Source organism: Seriola aureovittata, chromosome 2 (genome assembly GCF_021018895.1).
Source record: "Seriola aureovittata isolate HTS-2021-v1 ecotype China chromosome 2, ASM2101889v1, whole genome shotgun sequence".
NCBI classification, from domain to species: Eukaryota; Metazoa; Chordata; class Actinopteri; order Carangiformes; family Carangidae; genus Seriola; species Seriola aureovittata.
Window position 1 is genome coordinate 13,589,702 of NC_079365.1, and position 25,794 is coordinate 13,615,495.

Here is a 25,794-nt window from a genome sequence, read left to right on the forward strand (position 1 = left end):
TCCCCATGGACAGTCAATACATTTCAATGCATAGTAATAACACTATTACTACTATTACTACTACTACCACTAATAATAATAATAATTGTGATGATAATAATAAAATAAACTTTATTTAACAACTTCCATACACAAAAAGCAACTCAAAGTCCTTCATTAAAAAATGAAGGCAGTGTTAATTTTTGTTTCACATGTGTTGTCAAATTGATGATGTTTTCTGTGTTTTGTGTATTTGCATGTGTTTTCTTAAGTTGCAGTGCGTTGAGCTCTCAGGGCCACTGTAGATTAAGGCATTTTCATTCTCCCAATGGCAACAATGTAGGGACAAATGTCATATATGCAACATTGCTATAAGCAACAAGCTAGATGCCTACAGAACTATAGAAAAAATCAAACTGTAGTACCTTTGTGAGATCTTGCAGTACTAATTGTAAGTGGAAATAAAATGAGGTTGTCCTTGTGCACGGTACATTGCATGTTTGCATTACATTTGCCTTCTAAATAAGGCAAATTAATTTGAACCCTTTGCCCCTCAGGACCAGTCCTAGCCTGGTCAGATGCGTACACGAACTGATGAAGCCTCTTGGATGAGAGGTGAAACGTCTTCACAGACAAATAACCTAGTCCAGTTGTTTTCGATTTAAAAAACTCCTTTAGGAATTTGAACCCTTTGCTTCTTGCTCCAGTGCTGGCAAGCATCTGACCTGCCCAAGAGTCCTTTAGCAAGGCAGTGTGTCTTTTCCAGCTCCAAGGCTGTTATGGTGAGGTGCACTGATCACTTTGAACTGGGGCCAAGAGCAGTATTTTAGTTAGATCAGTGACAGAGTGCTTAGAAAATTAGTTTTTTGAGTTAAAGGTTTCACTGTTATGCAGTAGCTAAAGCTTACATATTAGTCCATTTTTCTACTAAACTAAATGTAACAATACCTTTGTTATATTGCTAAACTTAGAAAAAGGGTGTTTTGGTCGATTTATATACTATATACTATATATATATATATATATATATATATATTCTGATATAATAAAAAAACAACATATATCAAAACATATTTCCTTTTACTTAAAAATCATTCAGGTCAAAACGATGCTGAAGAACAATCACTTGAAAAGGGAATGAGCCAACTCTTTTTTTTTGTTGTTAGTTGCCTAGTAACTGGGTTAGCATGATTTAAACCAACTGACTCTCTATATTGAAAAGTTTCATAAAAGATATATGATTCCAAAATCTCAATGCATAAAAACAGTCCTTTAATAAATCCTCCCTTCATGATGGTCATAATGTTCAGTTTTTGTTGAAACTGTGTTAATGAGGTGCTGATTCAACTGTATGATCATTTTGGCCGCTAGTCTGTGGTGCTGTTGAACTGTGTAGTGTTGACAGTTCCTATTATCTTGTTCACCCCTAATGAGGGTAAGCCAAACAACTGACTCACCTCTCTGTATAATGCAATACAGTTCAACAGTACCACAAATTCCAGCTTCCAAAATGCTCATACGGTTGCATCAACACAGTTTTAACACAGTTTCAATAAAGACAGAACATTATGAAGATATTAACTTCATGAAAATATAATTTATTGCAGGACTGTTGTATTAGACTGCATTAGTTTTAGCTAGGTGTACCATAAACAGACAAGTGGGTGTACATCAACACAGTCAACATGGAGCCCAGCATTATTGTGTTATGAGCTCCAAGATGTGTTTCCTAGTATGGGTATGAGGATTTACATAGGCTAAGCAATCGCTAATCACACAAATGAAGATTTCCTGAAATGCAAGAGCCATAGAAATTATTTCCTATGCTAATAACTGATTAATGAGGAAAACTTAAAAAAGAGATTTTGTTTTTTTTGTGTGTCAGGCAAACATGTAAACCAAGTATAACGCACAAAAGAAGAAAAGATGTAAATGCAAAGTGCAGAGTAAATTCATTAAAATAAATAAATAAATCAATACTGACACAATTAACAATGACGTCATACCCCGTTAAATGGCAGATTGGCAGAAGCTCTCTCATAGTATTAATTATCCTAAAAGAATAAGAGCAATAATAGCTGTCATATTGTTAAAAAAAATATTAATTTGGTCAGTCAATTAGGGCAAAGGGGCGGCGGACTGACCCACTGTAACCACCACTGTTAACACATCCATAGTGTGCACGTCCCTGTTTTCTGTCATTTTAAGTGCTCACTCCTTCCTCTTCATCTGCGTCTCTTCAGTCGTCGTCTGCTGCAAACTGAGAGAGGCCAGCGCCACTACAATAGCATATCGATATAACATTAAATAGGCGTTAAACCTCTACAACAGTATAAAAATGGATTAACAGCAGATTTTTCCCCGTCCTTTCAAGAAACGCTCTCTGTTCCCGGGGAGCTGATAGAAGAAGATGACCCTTTTCTCTTCGCTGGAGGAGGCTTTGCTGCTGTGTGGGGGAGTGGGTTACATCCTGTGGCGTTTCCTGTGTTTGTAAACTAGACGGTGTTGAAAACGTCGGGCGAGTGAAGCTAAAAGGTATATATATATTTTCTTCGCTTTTCTTCGATGGTCGGTGAATTTTGACTGTGCATTCAATTGTCTGCATTTTCTGTGTAAAAATCCATGCTCGGCGAAGCGCAGCAAATAGATTTATTCAATATTACAGCGTCAATGTTAGCCATGGCTAGCTCGCTAACAAATGTTAGCTTAATCATCGGGAGGGGGAGGCTCTCACAGCGACGGCCATCACGAATGTCTTTATCGCTCAATCTTGTCTTGAACCAATTGAGGCTGTGTCTTATAGTAGTATCATGGCGAGAAGATTAATTGGTGCAGTCTGCAAGATATATACCATCGTAAATTTCCTGATCAAACCGATAACCAGGTGGGCGAAAGAATTGTTCGATTACCAACATTGTAGTGGGCGAGGGCGCCAGCGAGCAGTTAGCTGTTGGCTAGCTGGTGTTAGCCAGCTTGTTCAACATCAGCAAGACTTACGTTAGGTTGGGTGGTAGTGTGAAGGCCAGTTTAGCCAGCGCTGAAAATTACTTATTTATTTTCAAAGCAACATTGTGGTACTTTTTTCTTGCATTAACTAACAAGATCACAGCCATTGAAATAACTATACGACGGTTGTGTTGGAGTATTTTAATTAGCGTTAGCCCATGTTAGCGCTTGCTGTCTATTTTCCTAGCAACATTAGCTGGCTAACAAACGCCACTGGCGAAAACACTGTAGCCTTGCTTTCATCGGGCTACTGTTCACTTTTACGATGGCACAGTCAACTTGTGCTACAGTCTGACAAAAGATCAAACGGAGTCAATGCATAAGTTTAACCTGGAAAAGCTGCCTTCAGATCGAGCAATGCACCTTTGATTAGCGCTAGATTAACGGCCTCTTTGTAACACGCTAACAAACCCCATGTCAAAACCGTAGTACCAGATTAGCATTGGTGAATTATTGTATTGTATATAAGTATATATGTTTTAACAGCCAAGTTTTCCGAGCGTTTGCCTTCCCCTTTAACAGTAAATATAGTGGTCCAACCACTCTCACTCATAGAAACTTCACTTCAGGTTTATACTTTCAAATTTCGTTCCCATTGAGCTGTTTGTGTGTTGAACCATTTTGAATTTTTGTTTTGATCGATACTGGCCAGTTTTAAACTTCAAGTTTAAGAATTAAAATCCACGGTTTTACTGTATAACAGTCCTCTTTTATGTTTTCATATATGTTGAATTCCACTTTTGTTGTCTATTTTAGACAACTTTTATTATATCAGAATTAGAATTAAAATAATTGATATGTGTGTTAAACATTGTGAATGAGTTGAATATTGTGAGGTGCTAGAAGCTCTCTGTTTAAAAAAATACTGGTTGAACCAGTTATATTCAAAAAATTACATTATTCTGTAATTTGTCTGGTTTGAGATTTTTCAAATGATGAAGATTCCAGTTTTCTATGGAATCCTATCTTCCCATGGTTCAACTTGTTTCCATCATCTCATTCCCTTGCAGCTTCTTACAAAATTTGAAAGCTTGTTAGAGTACAAACAGACCTTCCATACTGCAAGCACTATGTAGGTCTATGTGTATGGCCAGAACATCCAGGTGTGCTTTGTGGTTGGATTGCCAGCTTGTACTTTCTGCTGTACAAACACGTAGACTTGCATCAGTGGTGGCTAGGTAGCTAATAGCATCTAAAATAGTAATAATATAATATAGGGCTGGAGGAAAAATGAGTTACCTTTATTGGTCAAGGTTTGGTATCAAAAACAAGAGGAAATTTGGTTAGTGATTCCTGTAAGCAAAGTTGGATTCTGCTTCCATCTTCTTCAGTTGTTATGCTTTCAGCGCTGCAAGTGTATACTTTTCAACAGTGGACCACAGCTAGCACTTCAAACCATGAGCCCCCAAAAAACACAATAGTGATACGGCAAAACAACATCACTTTCTGAAAAGCATTATATGACTGGACTGTTTTTGATGTCCATGATGCTCCCAAACCAACATAATTGACATTCAACTTAAAGCCACTGTAGAAAATTGTGTTTACTGTTTTCAACATAGGTTGTTTTTTCCTCACCAAAATAATATGTCAAGAATTTAGGAAAAGGCGGAAACCAATAAGCAGAATTACAATCAAAATTATTAAAATTGTAAAATAAATAAATAGATTTTCCCAGATTGGTTTTTTAAACACTTGAGGGTGACGCATATCAGCATCATACCTAACAAGATAATGTTATTTATGTTTATTTAATTAAAAAAATTTTTTTTATTTAATAATCTTTTTCCTCTGTGTCACCCAGTGGTGAAACAGATGTGATATCCAGCTATAGTCCCAATCACACCATGGTTATGAGCAGATTTTTTTTTTCATGTGTGAGGACTATTCAGAAGCGAAGGATTGAGTAAGTCCATCAGTTGCCTGCTATAGTCAACTAGGGTAGTTCTAAAATAGAAAAAACATAGCTACAAAGGAATTATAAAATATAATTTATCAAATATTGACCACGGCGAGTAAACTATAGTTGTCCGTTTTTATAGGTAAGTATACTGGCTAATTTCTGTCAACAAAAAAAGCTAAATCTTCTTACATCATTATTTGTATAAATGAAGAATATTTTTGTGTGTTATATTTTGTGATGTTTAAATGTCATTGTAAAAAATTACCATCCCAATTGGAGTTGATGGAGTTTAATGTTTGTCTGTTTCATCCACATCCTCCTCTTCCTCAGTTTTAATGCTAGATGAGTGAGGTGGGTGTGGCTTCCCACCAGCCCGACCATCCTGACTGACGGATCTCTGGATGACCTTGTCCCCACCCCTGTCCCTGCGCTCACATACACCACAGCAATGTCACATCTGCCCAGCAGCTCAGTCCGCGACCATATGAAATGGGTTTGTTTTGAGAACACCAAAGTGGTTACAAATAACTTAACTTGCAGTCTTGTGTCACTCAGGATGTTGTCGTTGATTGAGTAGCTTGGTAATTGCCATGTGACTGGCAGTATTGTCTTAGATGCAGATAATTTCATATTGCAGACTATTTTTAAATGTTTGATACAGGTGTTAATGTGTTGTTGTTGTCCTGTTTTTTTTTATTTTTTTTGCAGGCGGGGCTGCTTGGCTGCGAAGCTGTCCTCTCCAGTATGGCCCTGATGCAGGCCAGCTCCATGGCTGCTCCGCCCAAAAAAATGATGGCTCCACTTGGCCATGGACCACCGCAGAGAGAGGGACCTGACCGTGCTCCCCAGAGCCATATGATCCTCCCTTCTGGAATGAGCTGTCCACCCCTGGTTAGAACCCCCTTAGGAAATGCAGAGTGGAAACTGGGCTGTTTTATGCTGTGCATTAAAATTTGTGAAGAGTGTAAACTATTAGCTTTAAGAAATTGAAAATTAAACTGTGGAAGGATTTTCCCTCTGAATGTAATCATGATGGTTCACTCAACTTTAAAACAATAACCATTTCTTGATTATAGAATATATTGTAAAATGAGTTGTCATAAATATGTAGTATTTAGTACTATAAGTACGTAAATACAAAGTTGTACATCAGGGCAGATAGTTACAGTTTTAGAAGTTCCATGTAGCTGATTGTCCTTATACCTGAGTACAGCTTTCTAGTACATTAAACTTAGGATTTGTCTCAAAATCTTGAAAAGATGACAAAATCTTGCCCTAACCAGCACAGTATATGGAAATGGTCCCAGTTGTTTTAAATCATGTGTTGGTTTTTACTGAAATCAAGACCACTCATCCACTCCGACTGACAGTGGCAAAAAATGCACATAATTGAGGTTCAGTTTATCACTTCATTTTAGTCATATTCAGATATTGTGTTTTTAGTTTTAAAGTGTAATCGTTCTGAAATTAGAAAATAATTGACTTTTTCTGTCTTTGTAGCTTATCCGGAAGGAAGGTGAATTCCAAGCTCCCCGCCTGCTGGATGAGAAGGAGATGAGGGCCAACGAGGACATGCAGCAGAAAAAAAAGAACAGGAAGTCAGTGACGCCCTGTAAAGTGAGAGAACAAGAAGGAAGGGGAGGGAAGGTCAGTGGCTGTGCTTGCTAAATGGGGAATGCTCTTTGCAGTGCATGTTTATTTTGCCTTATTACAAAAAATATGTCTTTACTTGCTTAAACATATTTTTGTGAAAGTATTCAACAATATTCAAGTCTGCCTGACTTGGAGCTTTCATGTGTGCACATTTTGTTTGTGTGGGGGTGGGGGGAGGAGTTCAGGGAAGATGTGGAGGGGGTGGAGGATCTCTAGAGAGGAAAGAGGGGGAGGGGAGCAGAGTGAAGCGGAGCACAATAACTGCAGTTGTGTGCATAACAGGGGGAGCAGTAACATGAGGGCATTAGGCCATTGGAAGGGATTGTGGGGTATTTTTCAATTCAGATGTAAATTACATTTAGTGAAAAAGCAGAGAAAACTTTGGGGTATTGCTTATTTATACCAGACAGTTAGGGTTTTAGAAATGATAAAACATTTAAAAAAAAAATAGACACAAAATAAATAGCCATAACCCTATAATAATTAAATTTCAGAGGTATTTTTACATTTGCATCAGATCCTTAACAGTTGGATGGGTATGTGTGAAAAATGTAGTATTGTTTCATTGTTTATTTATATTATTATGTATTATCATGGTGTAGTTTGAAACAAATGGTGAACCATTATTCTTTAATGTCATCCTTAGGGCACAGGTGGAGATGAGAATGGTCCATCATCCAAAGTGCAGAAAAACTTTATTTGTGATCACTGTTACGGAGCTTTTAGAAGTGGATACCACCTGAAGAGACATATCCTCATTCATACAGGTATGGGTCATGCTTGGAACAACTCAAGTTTACAGTTAAGCCTAAACAGCTTTTAATGCCTGAATACATGAATCATTTGTTGAAAGAGTCCCTGAGAGCTTGAGTTGGATTGAATTTGGGAGTGTGCAGCAACTGTAAGGTTTTGCAATGGCCTGCTTAAAAACCTTGTTTGGTAATAGCTTTTGCCTCACAGCTAATCGGTGGTATCTGTGGGGACTTTAACTAAAACTGGTGCTCTTCGGTTTAGGGGAGAAGCCGTATGCTTGTGCCGTATGTGACATGAGGTTTATTCAGCGTTACCACCTGGAGAGACACAGCCTCATTCACACGGGTATGCGTCCCTTAACCGTACCCATATTGCATAAATCTGACTACCTCTGTAGTCTGTCACTTCAATCAATGGACAGATGCTCAGGGTTCATTTTGTCTGTGGACAGTAATTTCCAACAAAGCCACCCCCCCCCAAAATCTGTTCAGCCCAAAATATAATGCACAGTATTTGTCTTACAAATGTTTGTTCCCCAACACCAGAAAAATTTACATATAGTACTTAAAACAGTGTGGTCCAATAGTCCCGAGTCCACTATTAAAAACTCATGTTGTTTTATCATTTATGATCAGATGTTTTTTCCATTTTAGATGTCCATTATTTGCCATAACCATAGATTCAATACTGTCTGGCACCAGTTGTAGAAATGTTTGCAAGATTTGAGAATTCCCATTATTTTATCACTATTTTAGAGGATCCCAGAGATGTTGGAAATTAGCCTTTGTTGTGATTGTCATAAACTCTCATTGCAATTTCAAACTTTGATTTGTCTGTAAAATGTTGATATTGTTTGGGTTATGCCCATATTTGGCTCATCATTGCAACTTGTTTTGTTGTTAAAATGATTGTTTTGACAAGTGAAGTAGTAGTTTCTTTGTTCATTTGGATTTGTATTGTTGATGCAGTTGCTGTTGGATCCTGTCACTTTAAACTTCCTGTCAAGTACATGAGACCACGTCTGACCACCCACGCTATTCAGCCATCTGACAACCACTTCTATTGAAACATTCATTTTAGGAGCAGGTCGTAGCTACACATAGGCGACCATATTAATTTTATCAACATATGGTGTTCTTTGTCAAAAGACCAAAATAGTTATGACTATGTGTTACAAAGAATACTACTACTACTGCTATTTGAATGTTCAGATTTTTGAGACTTTTCTGTTTGCATTTCTTAGACCTTAAAATTTTTTTTTTAGCAGATTTAAATAAGATATTCTTGAGGCAACTGAGTAGAACAAATTATTTCTATTATATGGATAAATGAAGACAACAAAGAGTTCTCTAAAAAAGACTTTTTGATAGTGGACTTCAAAGTGGACTCAGACTTGTGGACCCCAATATATGTATGTGAAAGCCTCAAAGCACAGGCCGCAGGGAAAAATGCAAGATTTATTTATTTATGTATCATAATTTTTCTATGTAATGATTACTTTGTCAGTGAAAATAATTGCATGGACATCAAAGGACTATGTTCTTAATTGTTTATGTAAAATGAAAACTGAGAAGTTTATTGAGAAACATTTATGCATAGTGTCAATATTTGCGTTGCACCATTTCACACAAAAATTTTTGTTTTTCATTGTTTAAGAAGTGTTCACTGTGGGTAAGTCAACTTCCAACCTCGTTTTTCCAAATCAGTTACTACTGCCCCAGTATTCATAAAAGGAAATGCTTCAGTAGTAAACTAATGTTGACCAGATCTACCTAACTAAGTTGGCATGGTTTATATATACACATGTATGTATATATATATATATATATATTACATTGTTCCAATATCTCAGTAGCTTGAGTAAGCAGTCGCTCTTTTTGGCAACAGAGCATATGTTCTTTCTGTTTTTTTGTGTTTTGTTTTTTTTGTTTTGTTTTGTTTTTTTGGTTATATTCTCATTTATTTAATAGACTGAATAGCTAATAATTTTATGCTCTGTGTGTGTAGGGGTGAAGCCGTACGCTTGTTCCATGTGTGACATGAGGTTTTTCCAGCGTTACCACCTGGAGAGACACAGACTCACTCATACGGGTATGCGTCCATTTACCGTACCCAGTTCAAATTATGAAACTTTATTTAATCAGGAATTCTCAATATATCAATATTTCTTATTCAAATTCAAGAGATGCTTGGGAACAAAACCTTTTACAGTCTGAAATACATAAGCAGCATACAAAAAATTTAACGATAAACTTTGGACTGATAACTGACCTGTATTAAGTACTCAACAGAATTTTTAACAGTTTTTTAGAATTACACTTTGCATATCGAATTTTAAGGGGTCCTTGGTTTGGAGTGTACAAAATCAAACCAGTGACTGATGCAGGGGTTCATACTTTGCATCCACTTTACGCTACCTTTTCCTCAGCACAGGTTTTTTGCAGTTTAATAAAACAATAGATGAGACAATAGCCTCCAGAATTACTACAGGGTTGACTCAACATCTCTATCACACTGAATGGCCAGTTATTGAACATGTCAAACAATAGGCCATTTTATTGTAGTACACTTTATGAGTAGATACAAGTAAACACCTGTTATAAACTCAAATTGCTCCTGTGGACCCTTCAAAGTGTATTATCCCTCTTGTACCATTGCTGTGCAACACAATTTATTCTGGCTTTTTTTCCCCTATTATTTATTTTCTAAACAATCTGTAACTACTACTTTTATCATGGTAGAAGAGCCGAAGAATTAAAGATCTAATCTCCGGGAAACTAGTTCACTTTGTTGTTTGGAAAACACTGCTGTCTTTAACAGAAAGTTAAATTAGCAAAAAAAGTTATCATTTATTTTAAGCAAATGTTTTATCGTGGGCAACAGTTTGTGTTAATGCCCTTCTGCACAAACCAGTCATGTTGAAGTAGCTGATTCACTCAGGCCATGGTATATTATGGGAATAGTCCTTTGATGTCCACACTTACTTGACATACAGACTAATGGCTGCACAACTCACGTTTCTAAGCTGTAATTTTCTACCTTTTTAAATTAAGATTTTTATTAGTTGCGCAATTGCTTGTGCAGATGCTTCTGCTGTAAAATTATGGCGGAGATCAGATTGGAAGCTTTTGAAAGTTGTTCTTGAGGAGTGCTAGAAAACAAGCACACTTGTAACACTTAAACGCAACATACACTTTCCTGCCACCATAAATTTAATATGCTATATTGTTGTTAAACCATTTTTAACTTGCAGTAAGTTGCAACAAACGAGCTCGACTGAATTATTTGTAGTAGTGAACGGTGGAGAAGTGTGCTAATGTTTCTGCTTCAGCTGGCCAGTATGATCACCGTCTTGATGCTGACTTGTATGTTTTGTTTTAAACGTGCTTAGCTTATATCCTGTTGCTGCTTTGTTTCATGATGTGTTCTGGATGATTTGAAAATGAATTCTCCCCATAACAGAAGACACTTTGCTAATTAGAAGTGAAACAAATAACCCCTTTGCATGAAGCTTGACTAGAATGTGTAATGTCTGCCCGGTCCCAGTGGTTTAATGCCTGTGAATGATGCTTCCCTAAAATATTCCGTCTTAGCTAATATGTCGATACTTTGTGTATGTAGGGGTGAAGCCGTACGCTTGCTCCATGTGTGACATGAGGTTCTTCCAACGTTACCATCTGGCAAGACACAGCCTCACTCATACTGGTATGGGTCTGCTTACCCTAGCTTATTAGGTTGTGGTGTTTTAGAATTACCTTAACTTTTGAACTCATTGCAGTGTAAACCAAGATTTAGGGTGTTTAAAATGACTAACAGCTTCAAATATTCACAATTTCATGAACACCGAGATGTATCCAGACATGTATTAAGATGGTAAAATCTAAAACTTATCTTTTTTAGCGCTTGATGTAAATACATGCATACATAGTGGAGCATCTGAATATTACACAACTTCAGCTTTTCCCTGCTGAATGCTCTACTTTATTCTGCGCTATTTCTTTGCCACTCCTAATTTTTAAAAATACATTTATCTAACTGAAATGACCCACTCACTCATGGTCACAAGCCCCCATCCTGCAAAACAAGCATTTGTTTCTCAGGCTGATGGTATAATTTGTAGAAGCAAAACAAGAGCTATTCTAAGGGAAGAGTTGATGGATATGTGTTGAAACTTATTTTTTTCTGTTTCTAGCTTATATTTACATACTTTTTGTGTGTGTAGGGGTGAAGCCATACGCTTGCTCCATGTGTGACATGAGATTTTTCCAACGCTACCACTTGGCAAGACACAGCCTCACTCACACGGGTATGGGTTCGCCCTTCTTTGTTACATTAGAGCCCAAATACCCAGTTTACTGAAGTTTATCTGTCCCTTGTTTACAGAATGACTTGAGTCTGGTTTTTAAAATATTCATAGGCATCAAGCCGTTGTAACTGTTGGGGCATGCTGGAAGATTGCCTCTGTTTTTGCCTTAACCCTTTAAGGCACTGTTTTGGACAACATTTCATTCATTAGTACTTAACTGCAGTGCCAGTAAATTATGCCTAGACTTGAGTCTTAATACTTTGTTGGTCTTTGCTGCGCGGCTCGGCATTGAAAAGCAGTTCTGGGTTCAGCTAAAAGACATTTTTTATGTATGTGGACAGATTAGAAAATGTTAGTGGAATGTATTTAGTGTTATCATGTTGGTGCCACTACTTTTGGCATGTCTGGATACATAAAATAAGTGAGTGTGTCCTGTTCAGTTGATTGTGTTGTTTTTACAAAATACTTTGCTCTGTGTGTGCAGGGGTGAAGCCATATGCTTGCTCCATGTGTGACATGAGATTTTTCCAGAGATACCACCTGGCAAGACACACTCTCACCCATACGGGTATAAGTTTTACTTATCCCTCTCACTTGACTGTATCAGGGGTTGTAGATATTTGCCCTTGTGCGTAGGTATGGCCTACCTGTGAGAGTATATTGAAACAAAGTACCTTGTAATTTGTGCTACTCAATATTCTTGACTATGAAAGATTAAACTTGTAGGTTTTTCTTTTCTTTTTTTGGTAAACTCACTGTACTTTCTGACTGCTTTTAGGGTTGACATGACACATTTTATGTCTTGTATGTATTGCCTAGTTGGCCATGAATATCCATTAGACCTTGTAATGACATAACACTGACTAGTGTATATAAAATGATATATTTTGTGTATAGTAGATCATGAGTATTCTTTTCTAAAGTTTGGTACTGTATGCGTTTAGGGGTGAAGCCATACGCTTGCTCCATGTGTGACATGAGGTTCTTCCAGCGTTACCATTTGGCAAGACACAGCCTCACTCATACTGGTATGCTTGAATTAATTGTTCCCCTTTCACTATGAAACCTTTCATATAAACCTACACATGATTTTTTTTAATTGATAACCCCCTCTATATATGATACCATAATTATGCCATTTCCAAAAAAAATGTTTAATAGACTTTTTAGGCTTTGTTGGAAAACTGTCCACTGAGAAAGTGACTCTGTCTGTCAGCTACTTTGTTTACTAATTAACACTGTAATGGTACTACTGCATGTTTATAAATGTATTATATTACATATTCATTTAAAGGCACATTACACTAAAAAGTATTCTAAATGCAGGCATCAATAGTTTAAAATCAAGTCAAGAAAACAAGAATGTTTTTCAAGATTTTATCAGGCAAGAATATTTGGCCTGACTAAATAGTGAAATGGTGCATCCTGAACATGGTAACTTGAAAAAGCTTCAACTTTTTTTTTTCACCATCACAAACAGTTTGTTTGCAGGATGACTGAATAATACTCAAGCTGGTCCGAGCTGCAACATATAGTCCTGTTTCTCCCCACTTAACGATGCACCATAACTCTTGATGTCTGCAGGTTCTTAGACTCTTTTTTTGTGTAAAGTCTTAAAAAGAATTTTATCTGTAATAAAGCATGCAATTATAAACAACCTGAAGGCATTTCATTATGTGAACTTCATCATTGTGCTGAAATACATCTAACACTCTTGTGCTCTGTTTAGGGGTGAAGCCGTATGCTTGCACTATGTGTGACATGAGGTTTATACAACGTTACCAACTGGAGAGACACAGTCTTACTCATACAGGTATGTCCTCATTGTTTGAACTTTGACCCTCTCTCCCTGTCTTTGCTCCTGCATGCGCACACATTAATGTTTACATGGCTGCTTCAAACTCGAGTTTGTATTGCTTTCTGTCACTATATTGACAAGTGCTAACGTTTCATGTAACATTTACAAGGAACTTCATAAGCACGTACATAACAATACTTTTGCCAAGACTTTGTTAATGAAATGACATGATGAACATGAAGCAAAAAACACAATTTTATGTTAGTTTGTAGTTTTATTTAGCTATTTTGTTAGCTTTTAGATGTCTGCAAGCCAAAATTGATTTAAATTACTTACATCTTTCCATTTCAGACTTTTTGTGTAAGAATTGGCTCAGCTTTACTGTAACTAGAAACTACTGTGACACATACATCATATCGAGTACGGTCAGCCCAGTGGCTGCATGTAATGAATCTTTCCAGTGAAAAACGGAGTTTGAAATATTGATATTACTTTTTAAATATGTTTTGTAACACAATCACCAATCCTATTTTTTGCTTACATAATTTAAAAAAAACAGCCTGATTCTCATAAGTAAATGAAATGTGTAATGGATTAGAAGAGCACATGGACATTTTTAATAGACCCTTCTAGTGAATGCTAGTGTCTGTGGCTTGCAGACTCAATAACATAATTACACATTAAGATCTCTTTACTCTATTTTCATACAAAACTTTTTTTTTTTTTTTATTGAAGGCAAATAGAGTAGGAAATCTGTAACAGCCCCCCATCTGAACATGTCACATTAATAATACCTAGTAAAGCTGTGTGAGGGAAGATCTAACTGTCCATAAAGCTGGGTCTTAAACTGAGTCAAGGAAGGCGTTTACCCTGAAGCAGGCGTTAACCCTGGACTCAGTGTCTGTGTCATAACCTGGAAAATCCCAGATTCTTGTTCTTTTTAGAATAGCTATGGATAAAGATGATCAAATTCTGACTTAAGGAGTGTGTGCTGGTAACATGGCCTGATGGGGGTCTTAATCTGTGAGTGGAGAAAAAACCCTGTGTCGTGTTTCAGCTGATGTGAATATGGCTCACAGTATATTTAGGCTAAAATTCTCAAGGGGATTTTTTTCCTGAAAAAAATTAAAACGTGCAGATTCAGAACTGACTCAGCTTAGTCATTGTGTCATTTCACATTCAAAGTAATGGCAAGAAGATAACATATAATCCTCTGTTATGAATAGTTAAGTTTGATTTTTCAATTTGAAAGCAGGTTTTGTGTAAAGATGTTGTGTCAGTCTGTTTTTACATTACAAATTTTAAATATGAAGAGAGTGCAAAGTTAATGTTTGTTTTTTGTTTTTTTAAATATAAGTTATTTATATAAATATGGTTTTCAGAGCATTTTCGTTACTATAAATCAGTATTTAAAGTTAAATCACAAGAGTTGCTATGTAAACAAATGTCTAATCTTAATGTATTGTGCATAGCTGTTTACCAACTGCCTAAAATTGTCTAATCTCTGCGATCAGCGTGACAAAAGTTTTTACGTGAACAAATCTGTTGCAAAGCTCCTATTGGCATAGTTTAAAATCATCCTATTGTGGTAGTTGGAATGTGCCCATTAAATTGTCTGGTGATTTGGTAGGTTTTTAGGTTTGAAGATAAGTTAATATTGCAGTCTATATGAGATATTTCCATTATCCTTCAATTTTTCCTAATTTAAACTTTGGTCTTAGACCTTCAGCAGTTAGTTATCTTCAATCAGATGTGAAAATGTCATTTCCAATTGGAATAACAGATTTTTTAAGCATGCTGGAATTTACAGTGTAAACAAAGCGCTGATAAGTGCAACCGAACTTTACTAAGCAATTAGTAAAGTTTAGCATCGATCATTTTTGGCAGTTGAGTCTTTTAATGCTAAAGTTGGTACTTTGTGTGTATAGGGGTGAAGCCGTACGCTTGCACCATGTGTGACAAGAGGTTTTTTCAACGCTACCACCTGGCGAGACACAGCCTCACTCATATGGGTATGCGTCAGCCAATCTTAACCCAGTCACAAGATTAGGATGCTGCAACATGTGAATGCTTGATCTAATCTTAAATATCTGTATTCATATGATGGATGAGAATTATTTTAAGTGTTAAAAGCCAGTAGATGACATCATCATCTCATGTGTTGTGTAAATAGATTTTAGATCTCTGGGAATTTTGTATTTTGAAACAAGCACTTATTATATTGTACCCTTGTAAGTTATTTTAGGGTATGACATTGGTTATTAACCACAGATATCAATTTAGCCCAGATTTAGCCCTTCAGTTATGAAGTGGGAATACAGATTTATTTATTTTCTTTTGGTGGCAGAGACACAAAATTAATTTTCTTGATGCTCTGCATTTAGGTGTGAAACCTTATGCTTGCACCATGTGTGACATGAAGTTTTTTCAGCGTTACCACCTGGCGAGACACAGCCTCACTCATACGGGTATGGGTCCGTGCACCGTGCCCATGACATTCAGTGTTAGAAATCAGCGTGCACATTGAATTTTGTTAGATCACTTCAGACATATGCCTGTTACATTTAAAGGAAATGTCAGTATGCAGTGTAAAGTTTTAACATGGTTTCCTAGTCTCTATCATCAGTAAAGCAGGATAACAGTTCAGTTTTATTGTTCTGATGTTAGTTGGTAACTGCAACACTATGAAATGGCTAGAGGAATTTTATTTTTTTTATATTTTGTGTTTTTGCATGAATTGGCAATTGTGTGGTTAATAACCAATAGCGTAAATATTAATTCCTAAATTAAAAAATGGAAAGTGAGGCAAAGTAATATAATATTGCTACTTTGCATTTAGGTGTGAAACCTTATGCTTGCACCATGTGTGACAAGAGGTTTTTTCAGCGCTACCACCTGGCGAGACACAGCCTCACTCATATGGGTATGCGTCCGCCCACCTTACCCATGTCACTGAGATCAGACTGTTCTTACATTATGTTAGATACAGAGTCAGTCATCCAAGGCAATTGTCAATATTCTTTTAAACTGACCAGTTGAACGATTTCTTGATCAGGCCTCCCCTACATTATGTGATAAAAGAAACATTAAAGCAAGTCTTAACTTGTAAAGAAATACAGGACTGCAACATCATCAGCTCATGTGATGTGTTTAGTTGTGGATTTGGGAATTGGGTTAAACATTTGGATTTATTCTTTATTGGATTTGGAGGAAAAACTATTTAAAAACAAGCATTAATTTCTTTAAATGAACTTCAAAAGAATTAAAAGAAAAAAGTGGTTAACAACCCATCAATTCTGGATAGATATTAGGTGTGTATTGCTTATTGATGGATTGTGAACACAAAAATTACAAAGTCTGAAAATAATACCATAATGCTCTGCGTTTAGGTGTGAAACCTTTTGCTTGTACCATGTGTGACATGAGGTTTGTTCAGCGTTACCACCTGGCAAGACACAGCCTCACTCATACGGGTATGCGTCAGTGCACCTACCCTTCTCACATTTTGTAGGTCATTATTACATAGTCTTTATTGTGGTAATATCAGTAGTGCAACAGTTTAAACTCAGATGTTTAATTTTAGAGAGAGCAAAATTAGTAGTTGTGTTTGAATCTTTTAAGCAATAAGTAAGTTAGTATTTTCTCTGTCAAACATCTGTAACCTTTAATTTAAGTGGGTTAAAGTAGTTTACTTGAAATAATTGACGTCCTCTAGAACATTTAGCACCTTCTAAAAACATTAACTAAAAAAGACTGGAAAAAACCCAGCAGTACAGACACATTCGGCTTCTTCCTGTGCTTTTAAACTCTCCTGTTACATTTATGGTTACCGCAATGCTTAGAAATAGCTTTTCAGAAAAGCTTTTTTTAGTGGGCAATCTTCATTTACCTGAAATGTTTGCTGACATTTTGTTTGCACATTGAAATGTGCTTTAAAGCCACTGATTAAGCAAAATGCTTGGTTGGTTATTAATGATGATTTAAATCCTCTATAGTTAACAGGCTATTAACTTGACTGACATAGTGTAAAGGTAATGATTGCAGTGCTCCCCGACTGTAATTGGTACTCTTTAGGATACAGATGGCTAATCATTTTGATTGGTGATATAGCTAAAATGGTCAGTTGTAGTTGCCTTTGTTGCTAAATGTGTTACATTAAAGAAACATTGGACATATCGTTTTGTTTTTTGCATGAATTTGCAAATGTGTGGTTAATAACCAATAGCTTAGGTATTTATGGTAAAGAATGGAAAGTGAGGTAAAGTAATATAATATTGCTACTTTGCATTTAGGTGTGAAACCTTATGCTTGCACCATGTGTGACAAGAGGTTTTTTCAGCGCTACCACCTGGCGAGACACAGCCTCACTCATATGGGTATGCGTCCGCCCACCTTACCCATGTCACTGAGATCAGACTGTACTTACATTATGTTAGATACAGAGTCAGCTGTCTGAGGCAATTATTATTATTCTGTAAAAGTAACTCACATTTTTCTTGATCAAGGCTATCCTACATTATATATGTAAATGCACCATTAAAATAAGTCTTTACATGTATATAAATACAGGGCTGTGACATCATCAGCTCATGTGATGTGTTTAGTTGTGGATTTGAAATTTGATCAACATATTTCAATGTATTCTTAATTGGACTTAAAAAACATAAACTTGACATGCATTCTTTTTACGAAAATTTCACATTAGAGAAAAGTGGTTAACAACCCATCAATTGTAAATAGATGTTTAAATTACATTACTGATTGATGGATTGTGAAACAAACTAAAAGTCCTGAAAATAATGTATTGATGCTTTGCATTTAGGTGTGAAACCTTTTGCTTGTACCATGTGTGACATGAGGTTTGTTCAGCGTTACCACCTGGCAAGACACAGCCTCACTCATACGGGTATGGGTCCGTGCACCTACCCTTCTCACATTATACAGATCACCATTTATTCATAATTGTGCTAGGTATTAGGTTAGTTGCTACTAGTACGACATTTAAATTACCAGTACTCTTCATTTCACATTTCTGTAACCTGTACTTAAAAATAGGTTATCTAGCTAAAACTGATTGTTGCCCTCCAGAATTGTTAGCAGGTAGTGTCAACCTCTTGTGTTTTACACACTCTTGTTTAAGCTCATGCCTAATAAGCAGAAAGCTAGAGACACCATGTGCCATGGAGGTAGCATGTGTCTGTCTGCTTCCCTCTCCTTTAACTTTTAATTCTATCTTGATCCAGATGATCCAGATGGTGTTGGTGAGAATCCTAAAGGGCAATTTAGATTTACAGTTAGTCTGTTTGGTTAGATGCTGTTTATTTTTGATCAGGCCTTGTTTACCAGCCTTTTGAGTTGATTTTTATTCTATGTGTATCAGTAATACTGGGGGGTAGTATGAGAACTAAAATGTGAAGCACAGGAGTATGTTGCCCTTTAGCTAGAGTTTGATGTTAATGAACCTGACTCCAGTTCCATTTGGGATTTCTGGTCCAAGTCCTGGCTGCAATTCTTGGTATAATTCTTAGTAATAAAAAAAAAAACAAAAGCAAGTAGTGAGTCAAAAATATGTTGAAAGTAAAAATATATTTTCGGCTGACAGTCATATGTCATAAATAAGCACAACTGAAAAGCACAACAATTTCATAGTTTTTCGTCTAAATTTGGAATCAGAACTGGCTCTTTAAACCCAACCCTAGTAAAAAAAAAAACAGGCCGTGTACGACTGTCATTTATTAATCATTGTGAAAGGACTTTTTTTTTCTTTTCTTTTTTTGCAGATCAACACAGAAATTAATTGCATTGTGGCAACTTGTCAAGTATTAATGAAACTCTTGTGAATATTTTTATCTTTTTACAGCATCTTAAAAGTAGCTTTAGTAAACTTGATACCCAGGGACTGGTCCAAAGTCAAACTCAAACCCTTGCAGTAAAAATGGTAAACAATGACTAACTATTTGTTAAAGTTTTGTGGTGTAAATACAGGCATAATAGATCAGAGGTGAGAGGATGCTGAAATAGTCTGGTTATTTCACTGTCAAGTGAGGATGTTACTGATGATTATGCAGACCAAACACAGTCATTTAATAAGTTAATCTCACACAGCGCATATGACAGATCTTGGTGTTTTTGCTTTGAAGCCATGTTAAGCTCCACATTATGTTAAGAACATTAAACACAACTGTATTTTTAGATGCATGTCTGAACATTTGAACATATTTTCTAAAAAAAAAAAAAAAAAAAAAAGGAAATGCACATCACATATTTAAAATTAGAATGAGTTTATATTTCTGCCAGTGTTTTAGTGTTAGCTTGAGCTTGAAGGTTGTATGTATTGCACATGTGGGTGGTAGGGCTAATATATTGCTCTGTGTGTGTAGGGGTGAAGCCGTATGCTTGTTCCATGTGTGACATGAGGTTTATTCAGCGTAACCACCTGGAGAGACACAGCCTCACTCATACGGGTATGCGTTCCTTTACCGTACCCTTATTACTGAAAGAGGCTCTGGCGCTTGCAACATAACGGGGTCACAACAAACTCGAGTTTGGATTGTCAAGTCATTTGATGGGATGTTGAACCAGCCTCAAAATACTTGCCCCAGTTTTTGGGGCCTCTATGTTGCGTAGATCTGGGCCATGAAAACAAGAAATTCCACTCTGATCTACACATAATGAGTTGATGACGAGGCCTTTTAGAATATCCATTTGCTGAAAGTAAACTGTTAAAATTTACTTATAGGGCAGTGTTTTCCAACTTTTTGTAACTGTTGGAAATTTAGTCTGCAAAGAAAAATTAACAAGTGAAAGTTGCACGCTATTTGTTAGTACGAGACTCTAAAATTGATGCATTGACTGTGTATTTGTGTGCTCTTGTAGGAGAGAAGCCATTTGCTTGTGACATGTGTGATATGAGGTTTATCCAGCGCTACCATCTTGAGAGACACAAGCGTGTCCATAGTGGGGAGAAGCCTTATCAGTGTGAACGGTGCCAGCAGGTATGTATGAACCGACACTAAGCAAATAGAATCTAATTTGACATTTATGGTATTTATGTATTGTTTAAATTTGGTCTTTGTTAGACTTGGATGTATGAAATTTACAATATGATTGATATCTTAATATTTTAAAATAGACTGGTCTGAATGCTATTTAAACATTAACCCCCATATGTGCCTTAATTATTAACCATGTCCAATTTGTGTTTCAAAGAACTTTTCTCGGACAGACCGGCTGTTGCGGCATCGGCGGTTGTGCCAGGGTCGCAGTGTAGCCAAAGTAGAGAACCAGCCATGCTGCGAACCACGCCCATATCCCCAAGAGCCCCCACCCGCACCTCCAACCTGGAGTCCCCTGCATCCCCCTCCAGGCCGGCTGGCGGTCTGACATTCCACCTTCCCTACATCTACAACCCCACCAGAGACGGGACAAGCCACAGGGTTTCTTCTTCTCAGCTCTGTGCTTAGTGGCGCCACACTCTAGCACAGACTGATCTTGCAGCTCCAGTCTTGGGATTACTAATGACAGAGGGACATTTGTGTTTTTGTTTTGTTGACTTTTTACTGTGTTTCCTTTTTCTTCCCTGTTTTTTTAAAAGACGAGACTTTTCTGTGATGAACAGTGGTCCTGTTTTGTACTTAATCTATTTGATTTTTGCAAAAAGAAAAAGGTTTTTATTATTGTTGAAATATATCTGCATTTGGTGGTACTCGGGAAGGGCAGTGGGTATTGTTTATCCTGACGTGTTAGCAACAAAATGGGATGAAGTGGTGAGGAAAAGTATTTGAGCTTCTTTCTGATTTTTCCTATGTGGCCAATTTTGACACACAAGGATTGTCACTTAGGGCAAAATTGATAAAACTGAACTTTCCTTCAAGGTAAAGTAAGGAAACCACTCTGTTGACCTCTCATGTCGACCAGATCTTGCTTGCCTTTGCAGCTAACATAACGTTTAGCATTAAGACATTTCACTGAAAGCAGTATCTGGTCTAAATATGACTCAAACAAAATTTCCCTGACTTCATCAATATAGGAGGTACAGTTTTAAGGATTACTTTGTGTACATAATTGAAAATGATTATTATTATTTCGCTATGGGACTTGAGTGGTGATTTTTTTTTTTTTTTTTTTTTTTTTTTGATATGAACAAAATGGGCCAAAAAGAAACTGAAAATTTGAAATTTGGTTCAAATACGGTCTGTTGCCATTGTTTCAGTGAGATCCTGAGGGAACTTGGAGTGTGTAATATCAGACAGTGCTTCATAACTGTAAACCAGGACTTCCAAGACTTCATGAGATCATCATGAGAGGGCAACCTGCAGTTGACTAGTTGTGTCAGACATGAAGGGTCGGGTCACAGGAGTATCACCTGTGTACCTTGTGTTCTGTGTCATGTATGACATACTGATGACTCAGGAAATGGCACAGGGTGGCAGCCTTAGCAAGTCCTCCTCCTGAGTTATGCTATTGTACTTACCACTGTATATATTTTGAGTATATATACAGAGATCTCCAGTACTTGGCGCAAAACTGTCTCTGTTGTCCATAGATCCTGGTCTAAAATGGTGCAGGTTGGCCACTTGAAGTCCCATTATGTTGTTTGTACAGATTCTCACATTGTGAGATTAGTGGGGGTATACAAAATCTTGTGGCCTTAGTGTGTTTCTTTTTTCATTTGCCTTTTTCTCAACTGTTTATTATTGTGGATCAGATGTATTTACTAAGACGAGACAGCCTTTCATCATCATGTTTTTTTTTTTTTTTATCCTAAAGCTGTCAAGGTTACACAGAGTTGATGGCTTTAGTGGTGTTAAAACAGACTAATGTGTTCTCCTGTCGAGAGAGGTTGTCTTTATAATGGCAATGAATATTTTGGGTCATTGTTACTGATAACATTATAACACCGTATATAATCTTAAAAGGAGCCCCTGAGAGTTGGACAGTCCTTGTGAGAAGTCAGTAGTGCTAAATTGTTTCCCACTGCAGTGCTTTGGCCGGTCACAGGCCATAGCAGAATCAGCACTTGCTTGATTCTGCTTCACACTAACAATTGCCTTTTTATCCAAATATTATGTGGTTGGTGTGTAATAATGGATGTCTGTCATGTCATTGGGTTTAGCCTTAAGTAAGTGCGGATACACAAATAATAATCATTGTAGTACTAAATGATATTGTAACGAACGATTTCTTTTACCTATGATGAACTTTGATCGTATTGTGTGGAAGTCTTTGACTTTGGTCGGACAGCAGAGAGGCAGTTGATAAGAGCCACTGTGCTCCCTGTTGAAGGATTTCTCAAACTTGATCCTTTCTGTGACTGTTGAGTTGGTGATGGCTCTGTCTTAACCGTGCTGTTTAACCCAGAAATCAGTGCTGGGTGGGAGGATTAGTTTACAAGGCCGAACATACGTGTGCATATCAAGACATTACAGCTGTTCTTTGAAGCCACAGTGAGTAACAGATGGCTGAAAACCATCAAGGGTGATTTCAGGGCAGTCTGATTTGAATCACACTGAGCTGAGAGAGAATTTGTTTTTTAATTTAAATGTCTAGATAAGACTGATGGAAGACTGAGATGGAAACCCTGAGTGCTTTATCCAGTCTTTGATTTGTAGGATGAAATGATGTTTGTGTTTGATACGAACAAGTTGCAGATTACTGAGTTAATAGATTTTTTTTTTTGTTTGTTTTAACCAAAAGTATTATGGGAAGATTTTCTTTAAATGGTCCATTGATATCAAGACAAAGCAGTGTGAACCAAGAGGGGATTCAGTTTTAAGTGACTTGGAAGGGTAAAGTAAAACCCAGTGGCAGCAAAGGGGCCAAGTTTGAGAAATGCATTAACTTGCTCTGGAAACACTATTCCAAATCTGTGGAAGGGATACTGCTGGCACGAGCACATTACTGATAATGGCTAAAGGGCAATACAGTATATAGTTGACGTCACTTGTTAATACCTTTTTGTCATTTATTGTTTTTAGTATTATCAATCTCATTGTTAAAATGCAATAGAATCCTTGAGTCTCAGATCATTTGTTTATAAGATTGAGGTTTTAATTTTTCAGACAGATCAAAGGATTTATTTGCCTGAGAATTTCTCATCACATTTTGATGATTGTTTCAAGGACTTTTTTTTTTTTTTTTTTTTTTTATTCTGATAAAATTGTAAACACTGGAGTGAAAGGAAAAAAAAGACAAAAAAGAGAGATGGATATTTTTTCCTTCAGACTGTACTAGATTTTAGGTTTTAGACAAAGCCTATTTCTCCTCAACTTGACACAGAAAGTGGACAGAACAATTTGGATCAGTACAGTTGAGAGCCCAGTATGTTCAGTAATTTTAACAATAGAGGCAGTAGTACCACAGGAAAATGTTTTCTTTCTTATACAAAGTCCCTGGTATTTGTAGTAAATTATATTGATAATGGTATTAGATGAACAACAGCATAACAGTAGCTATCACAGATTAGTTGTTTTCTTTATTAGTCTTGCATGCAGAGTTATGGTCCTCAGTTAAGATAGGATCTTGATATTGATTATTTTGTGTAGGAAAATGAGTGCTTAAGAATAACTTCCTAAAAAAATGTTACAATGATTATTGTAAAATGGGCTAACTAATATGTACCCTTGTGATCCAATTAGTTTCAACTGTATGAAAATCAGAGGAGAGGCTTCTTACTATTATGCTGAAATAAAATACTTTGTAAAGGACTTCTGTATGCTCACTGGATGTGTTGACTTGATTTTGATGTTTTTCAATTCAGACACTCACAGTACCAGTCAAAAGTTGAGAGACACCTTCTAATTCAATGGTTTTTCTTTTTCTACATTGTAGAACGATGCTGAAGACATCAAAACTATGAAATAACACATGGAATTATGTAGTAAACAAAAAAAAGTGTAGACAAATGTTTTAGATCTTAGATTCTTCAAAGTATCCACCTTTTGCTTTGATGACAGCTTTGCACACTCTTGCCATTCTCTCAAACATCTTCATGAGCTAGTCACCTGGAATGGTTTCAAAGTCTTGAAGGAGTTCCCATATATGTTGAGCATTTGGCTGCTCTTCTTTCACTGTCATCCAACTCATTCCAAACCATTTTAATTTTGGGTTTAGGGCGGGTGATTGTGGAGGCCAGGTCATCTGAACAGGCTTTACATGGCCTAGAGATGTGTTTTGGGTCATTGTCCTGTTGAAGAACAAATGATGTTCCCACTAGGCACAAACCAGATGGGATGGCATGTCGCTGCAGAATGCTGTGGTAGTGATGTTGGTTTAGTGTGCTTTCCATTTTGAATAAATCAACAGCATCAAACCTCCTCCGTGCTTCGCGGTGGGAACCGCATGTAAATACCATCTGTTCCCCTTTTCTGCATCTCACAAAGACATGGTAGTTGGAACCAAAAATCTTAAATTTGGACTCATTAGACCAAAGTACTGATTGCCACTGGTCTAATGTACATCCCTTGGGTTTCTTGGCCCAAGCAATTCTCACCTTATTGGCTTCCCTCAGTAGTGGTTTCTTTGCAGCAGACCATGCAGTCTCCTCCAAACAGTTGATGTTGAAATGTTTTTGCTACTTGAACTCTGAAGCATTTACGTAGGCTCTAATCTGAAGAGCTGCGTAATAAGTGACTTTTGAGGTTGGAAACTCTAATGAACTTATCCTCTGCAGCATTTTCCAGACTGACTGACCGTCATGTCTTAATGATGGACTGTCTATTGACTGTATACCAACCACGACACAACACAGCTGATGGTCTCAAATGCATTAAGGCAAGATATTCTACTAATTAACTTTTGACAAGGCGCACCTGTTAATTGAAAAGCATTCCAGGTGACTACCATGAAGCTGATTAAGCTAATGCCATCTTATGAAAAGCTGTCATCAAGGTAAATGGTGGCTAATTTAAAATACAACCTTTTTTTTTTTTTTTTACACTTTTTTGTTTACTACATAATTCCATATGTGTTATTTCACAGGTCTGATGTCTTAAGTATTGTTCTACAATGTAGAAAATAATCAAAATAAAGAAAAAACTATGAATGGGTAGGTGTGTCCAAACTTTTGACTGGTGCTGTAAGTAGAAAGTAAAGGCATCATATAGATAGATGAGGTTTTCTGTTTTTACTTCCTCTTTAAATCCTGCTTCAGCCACTCAAATTCAAAACAAAGGCCTGACATGCAAATATTTTACATGCATGAGTGAACTATTTTAAATGGATTACACCTGCGGCCAGGTATGTTCAGTGTAGCACTAACGCATCCCTTTCACTTTCACTTCACAGATAAATGCTAACTCAGATTCCTACTTTTAAATTAAAAAGCATTAAAGACCTCCAATATCAACAATATCAAAGGAAATGCTGCTCTGGACTAAACCTGACACCCAGGTGCTA

General features: G+C 36.8%; 1 protein-coding gene across 17 annotated transcripts; it reads left to right on the top strand.

Moving 5' to 3' along the window:
* The first annotated feature begins 1,974 nt into the window (after positions 1–1,974).
* On the top strand, positions 1,975–24,104 carry znf740a (zinc finger protein 740a). 17 transcript variants are annotated; one of them, XM_056398678.1, is made up of 21 exons: positions 1,977–2,514; positions 5,219–5,381; positions 5,597–5,779; positions 6,389–6,535; positions 7,188–7,308; positions 7,556–7,639; positions 9,302–9,385; positions 10,916–10,999; positions 11,517–11,600; positions 12,085–12,168; positions 12,545–12,628; positions 13,330–13,413; positions 15,327–15,410; positions 15,783–15,866; positions 16,238–16,321; positions 16,788–16,871; positions 17,691–17,774; positions 18,221–18,304; positions 19,779–19,862; positions 20,275–20,393; positions 20,608–24,104. In XM_056398678.1, exons 2-21 carry the CDS (start codon positions 5,337–5,339, stop codon positions 20,779–20,781), a joined length of 1,965 nt encoding a protein of 654 aa, XP_056254653.1. In that variant the 5' UTR covers positions 1,977–2,514; positions 5,219–5,336; the 3' UTR covers positions 20,782–24,104. The 17 variants fall into 17 exon arrangements, with proteins under 17 accessions (XP_056254666.1, XP_056254734.1, XP_056254726.1 ...); XM_056398686.1 differs by lacking the exon at positions 1,977–2,514 and adding an exon at positions 2,625–2,863; XM_056398691.1 differs by lacking the exon at positions 5,219–5,381 and having other exon boundaries at positions 1,975–2,514.
* The last annotated feature ends 1,690 nt before the right edge of the window (positions 24,105–25,794 follow it).

What these genes read in the sequence shown, in the direction of transcription:
- znf740a (XM_056398678.1), top strand. Translation starts at nt 5,337, where the DNA reads ATGTCACATCTGCCCAGCAGCTCAGTCCGCGACCATATGAAATGG. An exon ending in ACACAGCCTCACTCATACTG is followed by an intron (nt 12,629 to 13,329) that starts GTATGCTTGAAT and finishes TGCTCTGTTTAG; the next exon opens with GGGTGAAGCCGTATGCTTGC. An exon ending in ACACAGTCTTACTCATACAG is followed by an intron (nt 13,414 to 15,326) that starts GTATGTCCTCAT and finishes TTGTGTGTATAG; the next exon opens with GGGTGAAGCCGTACGCTTGC.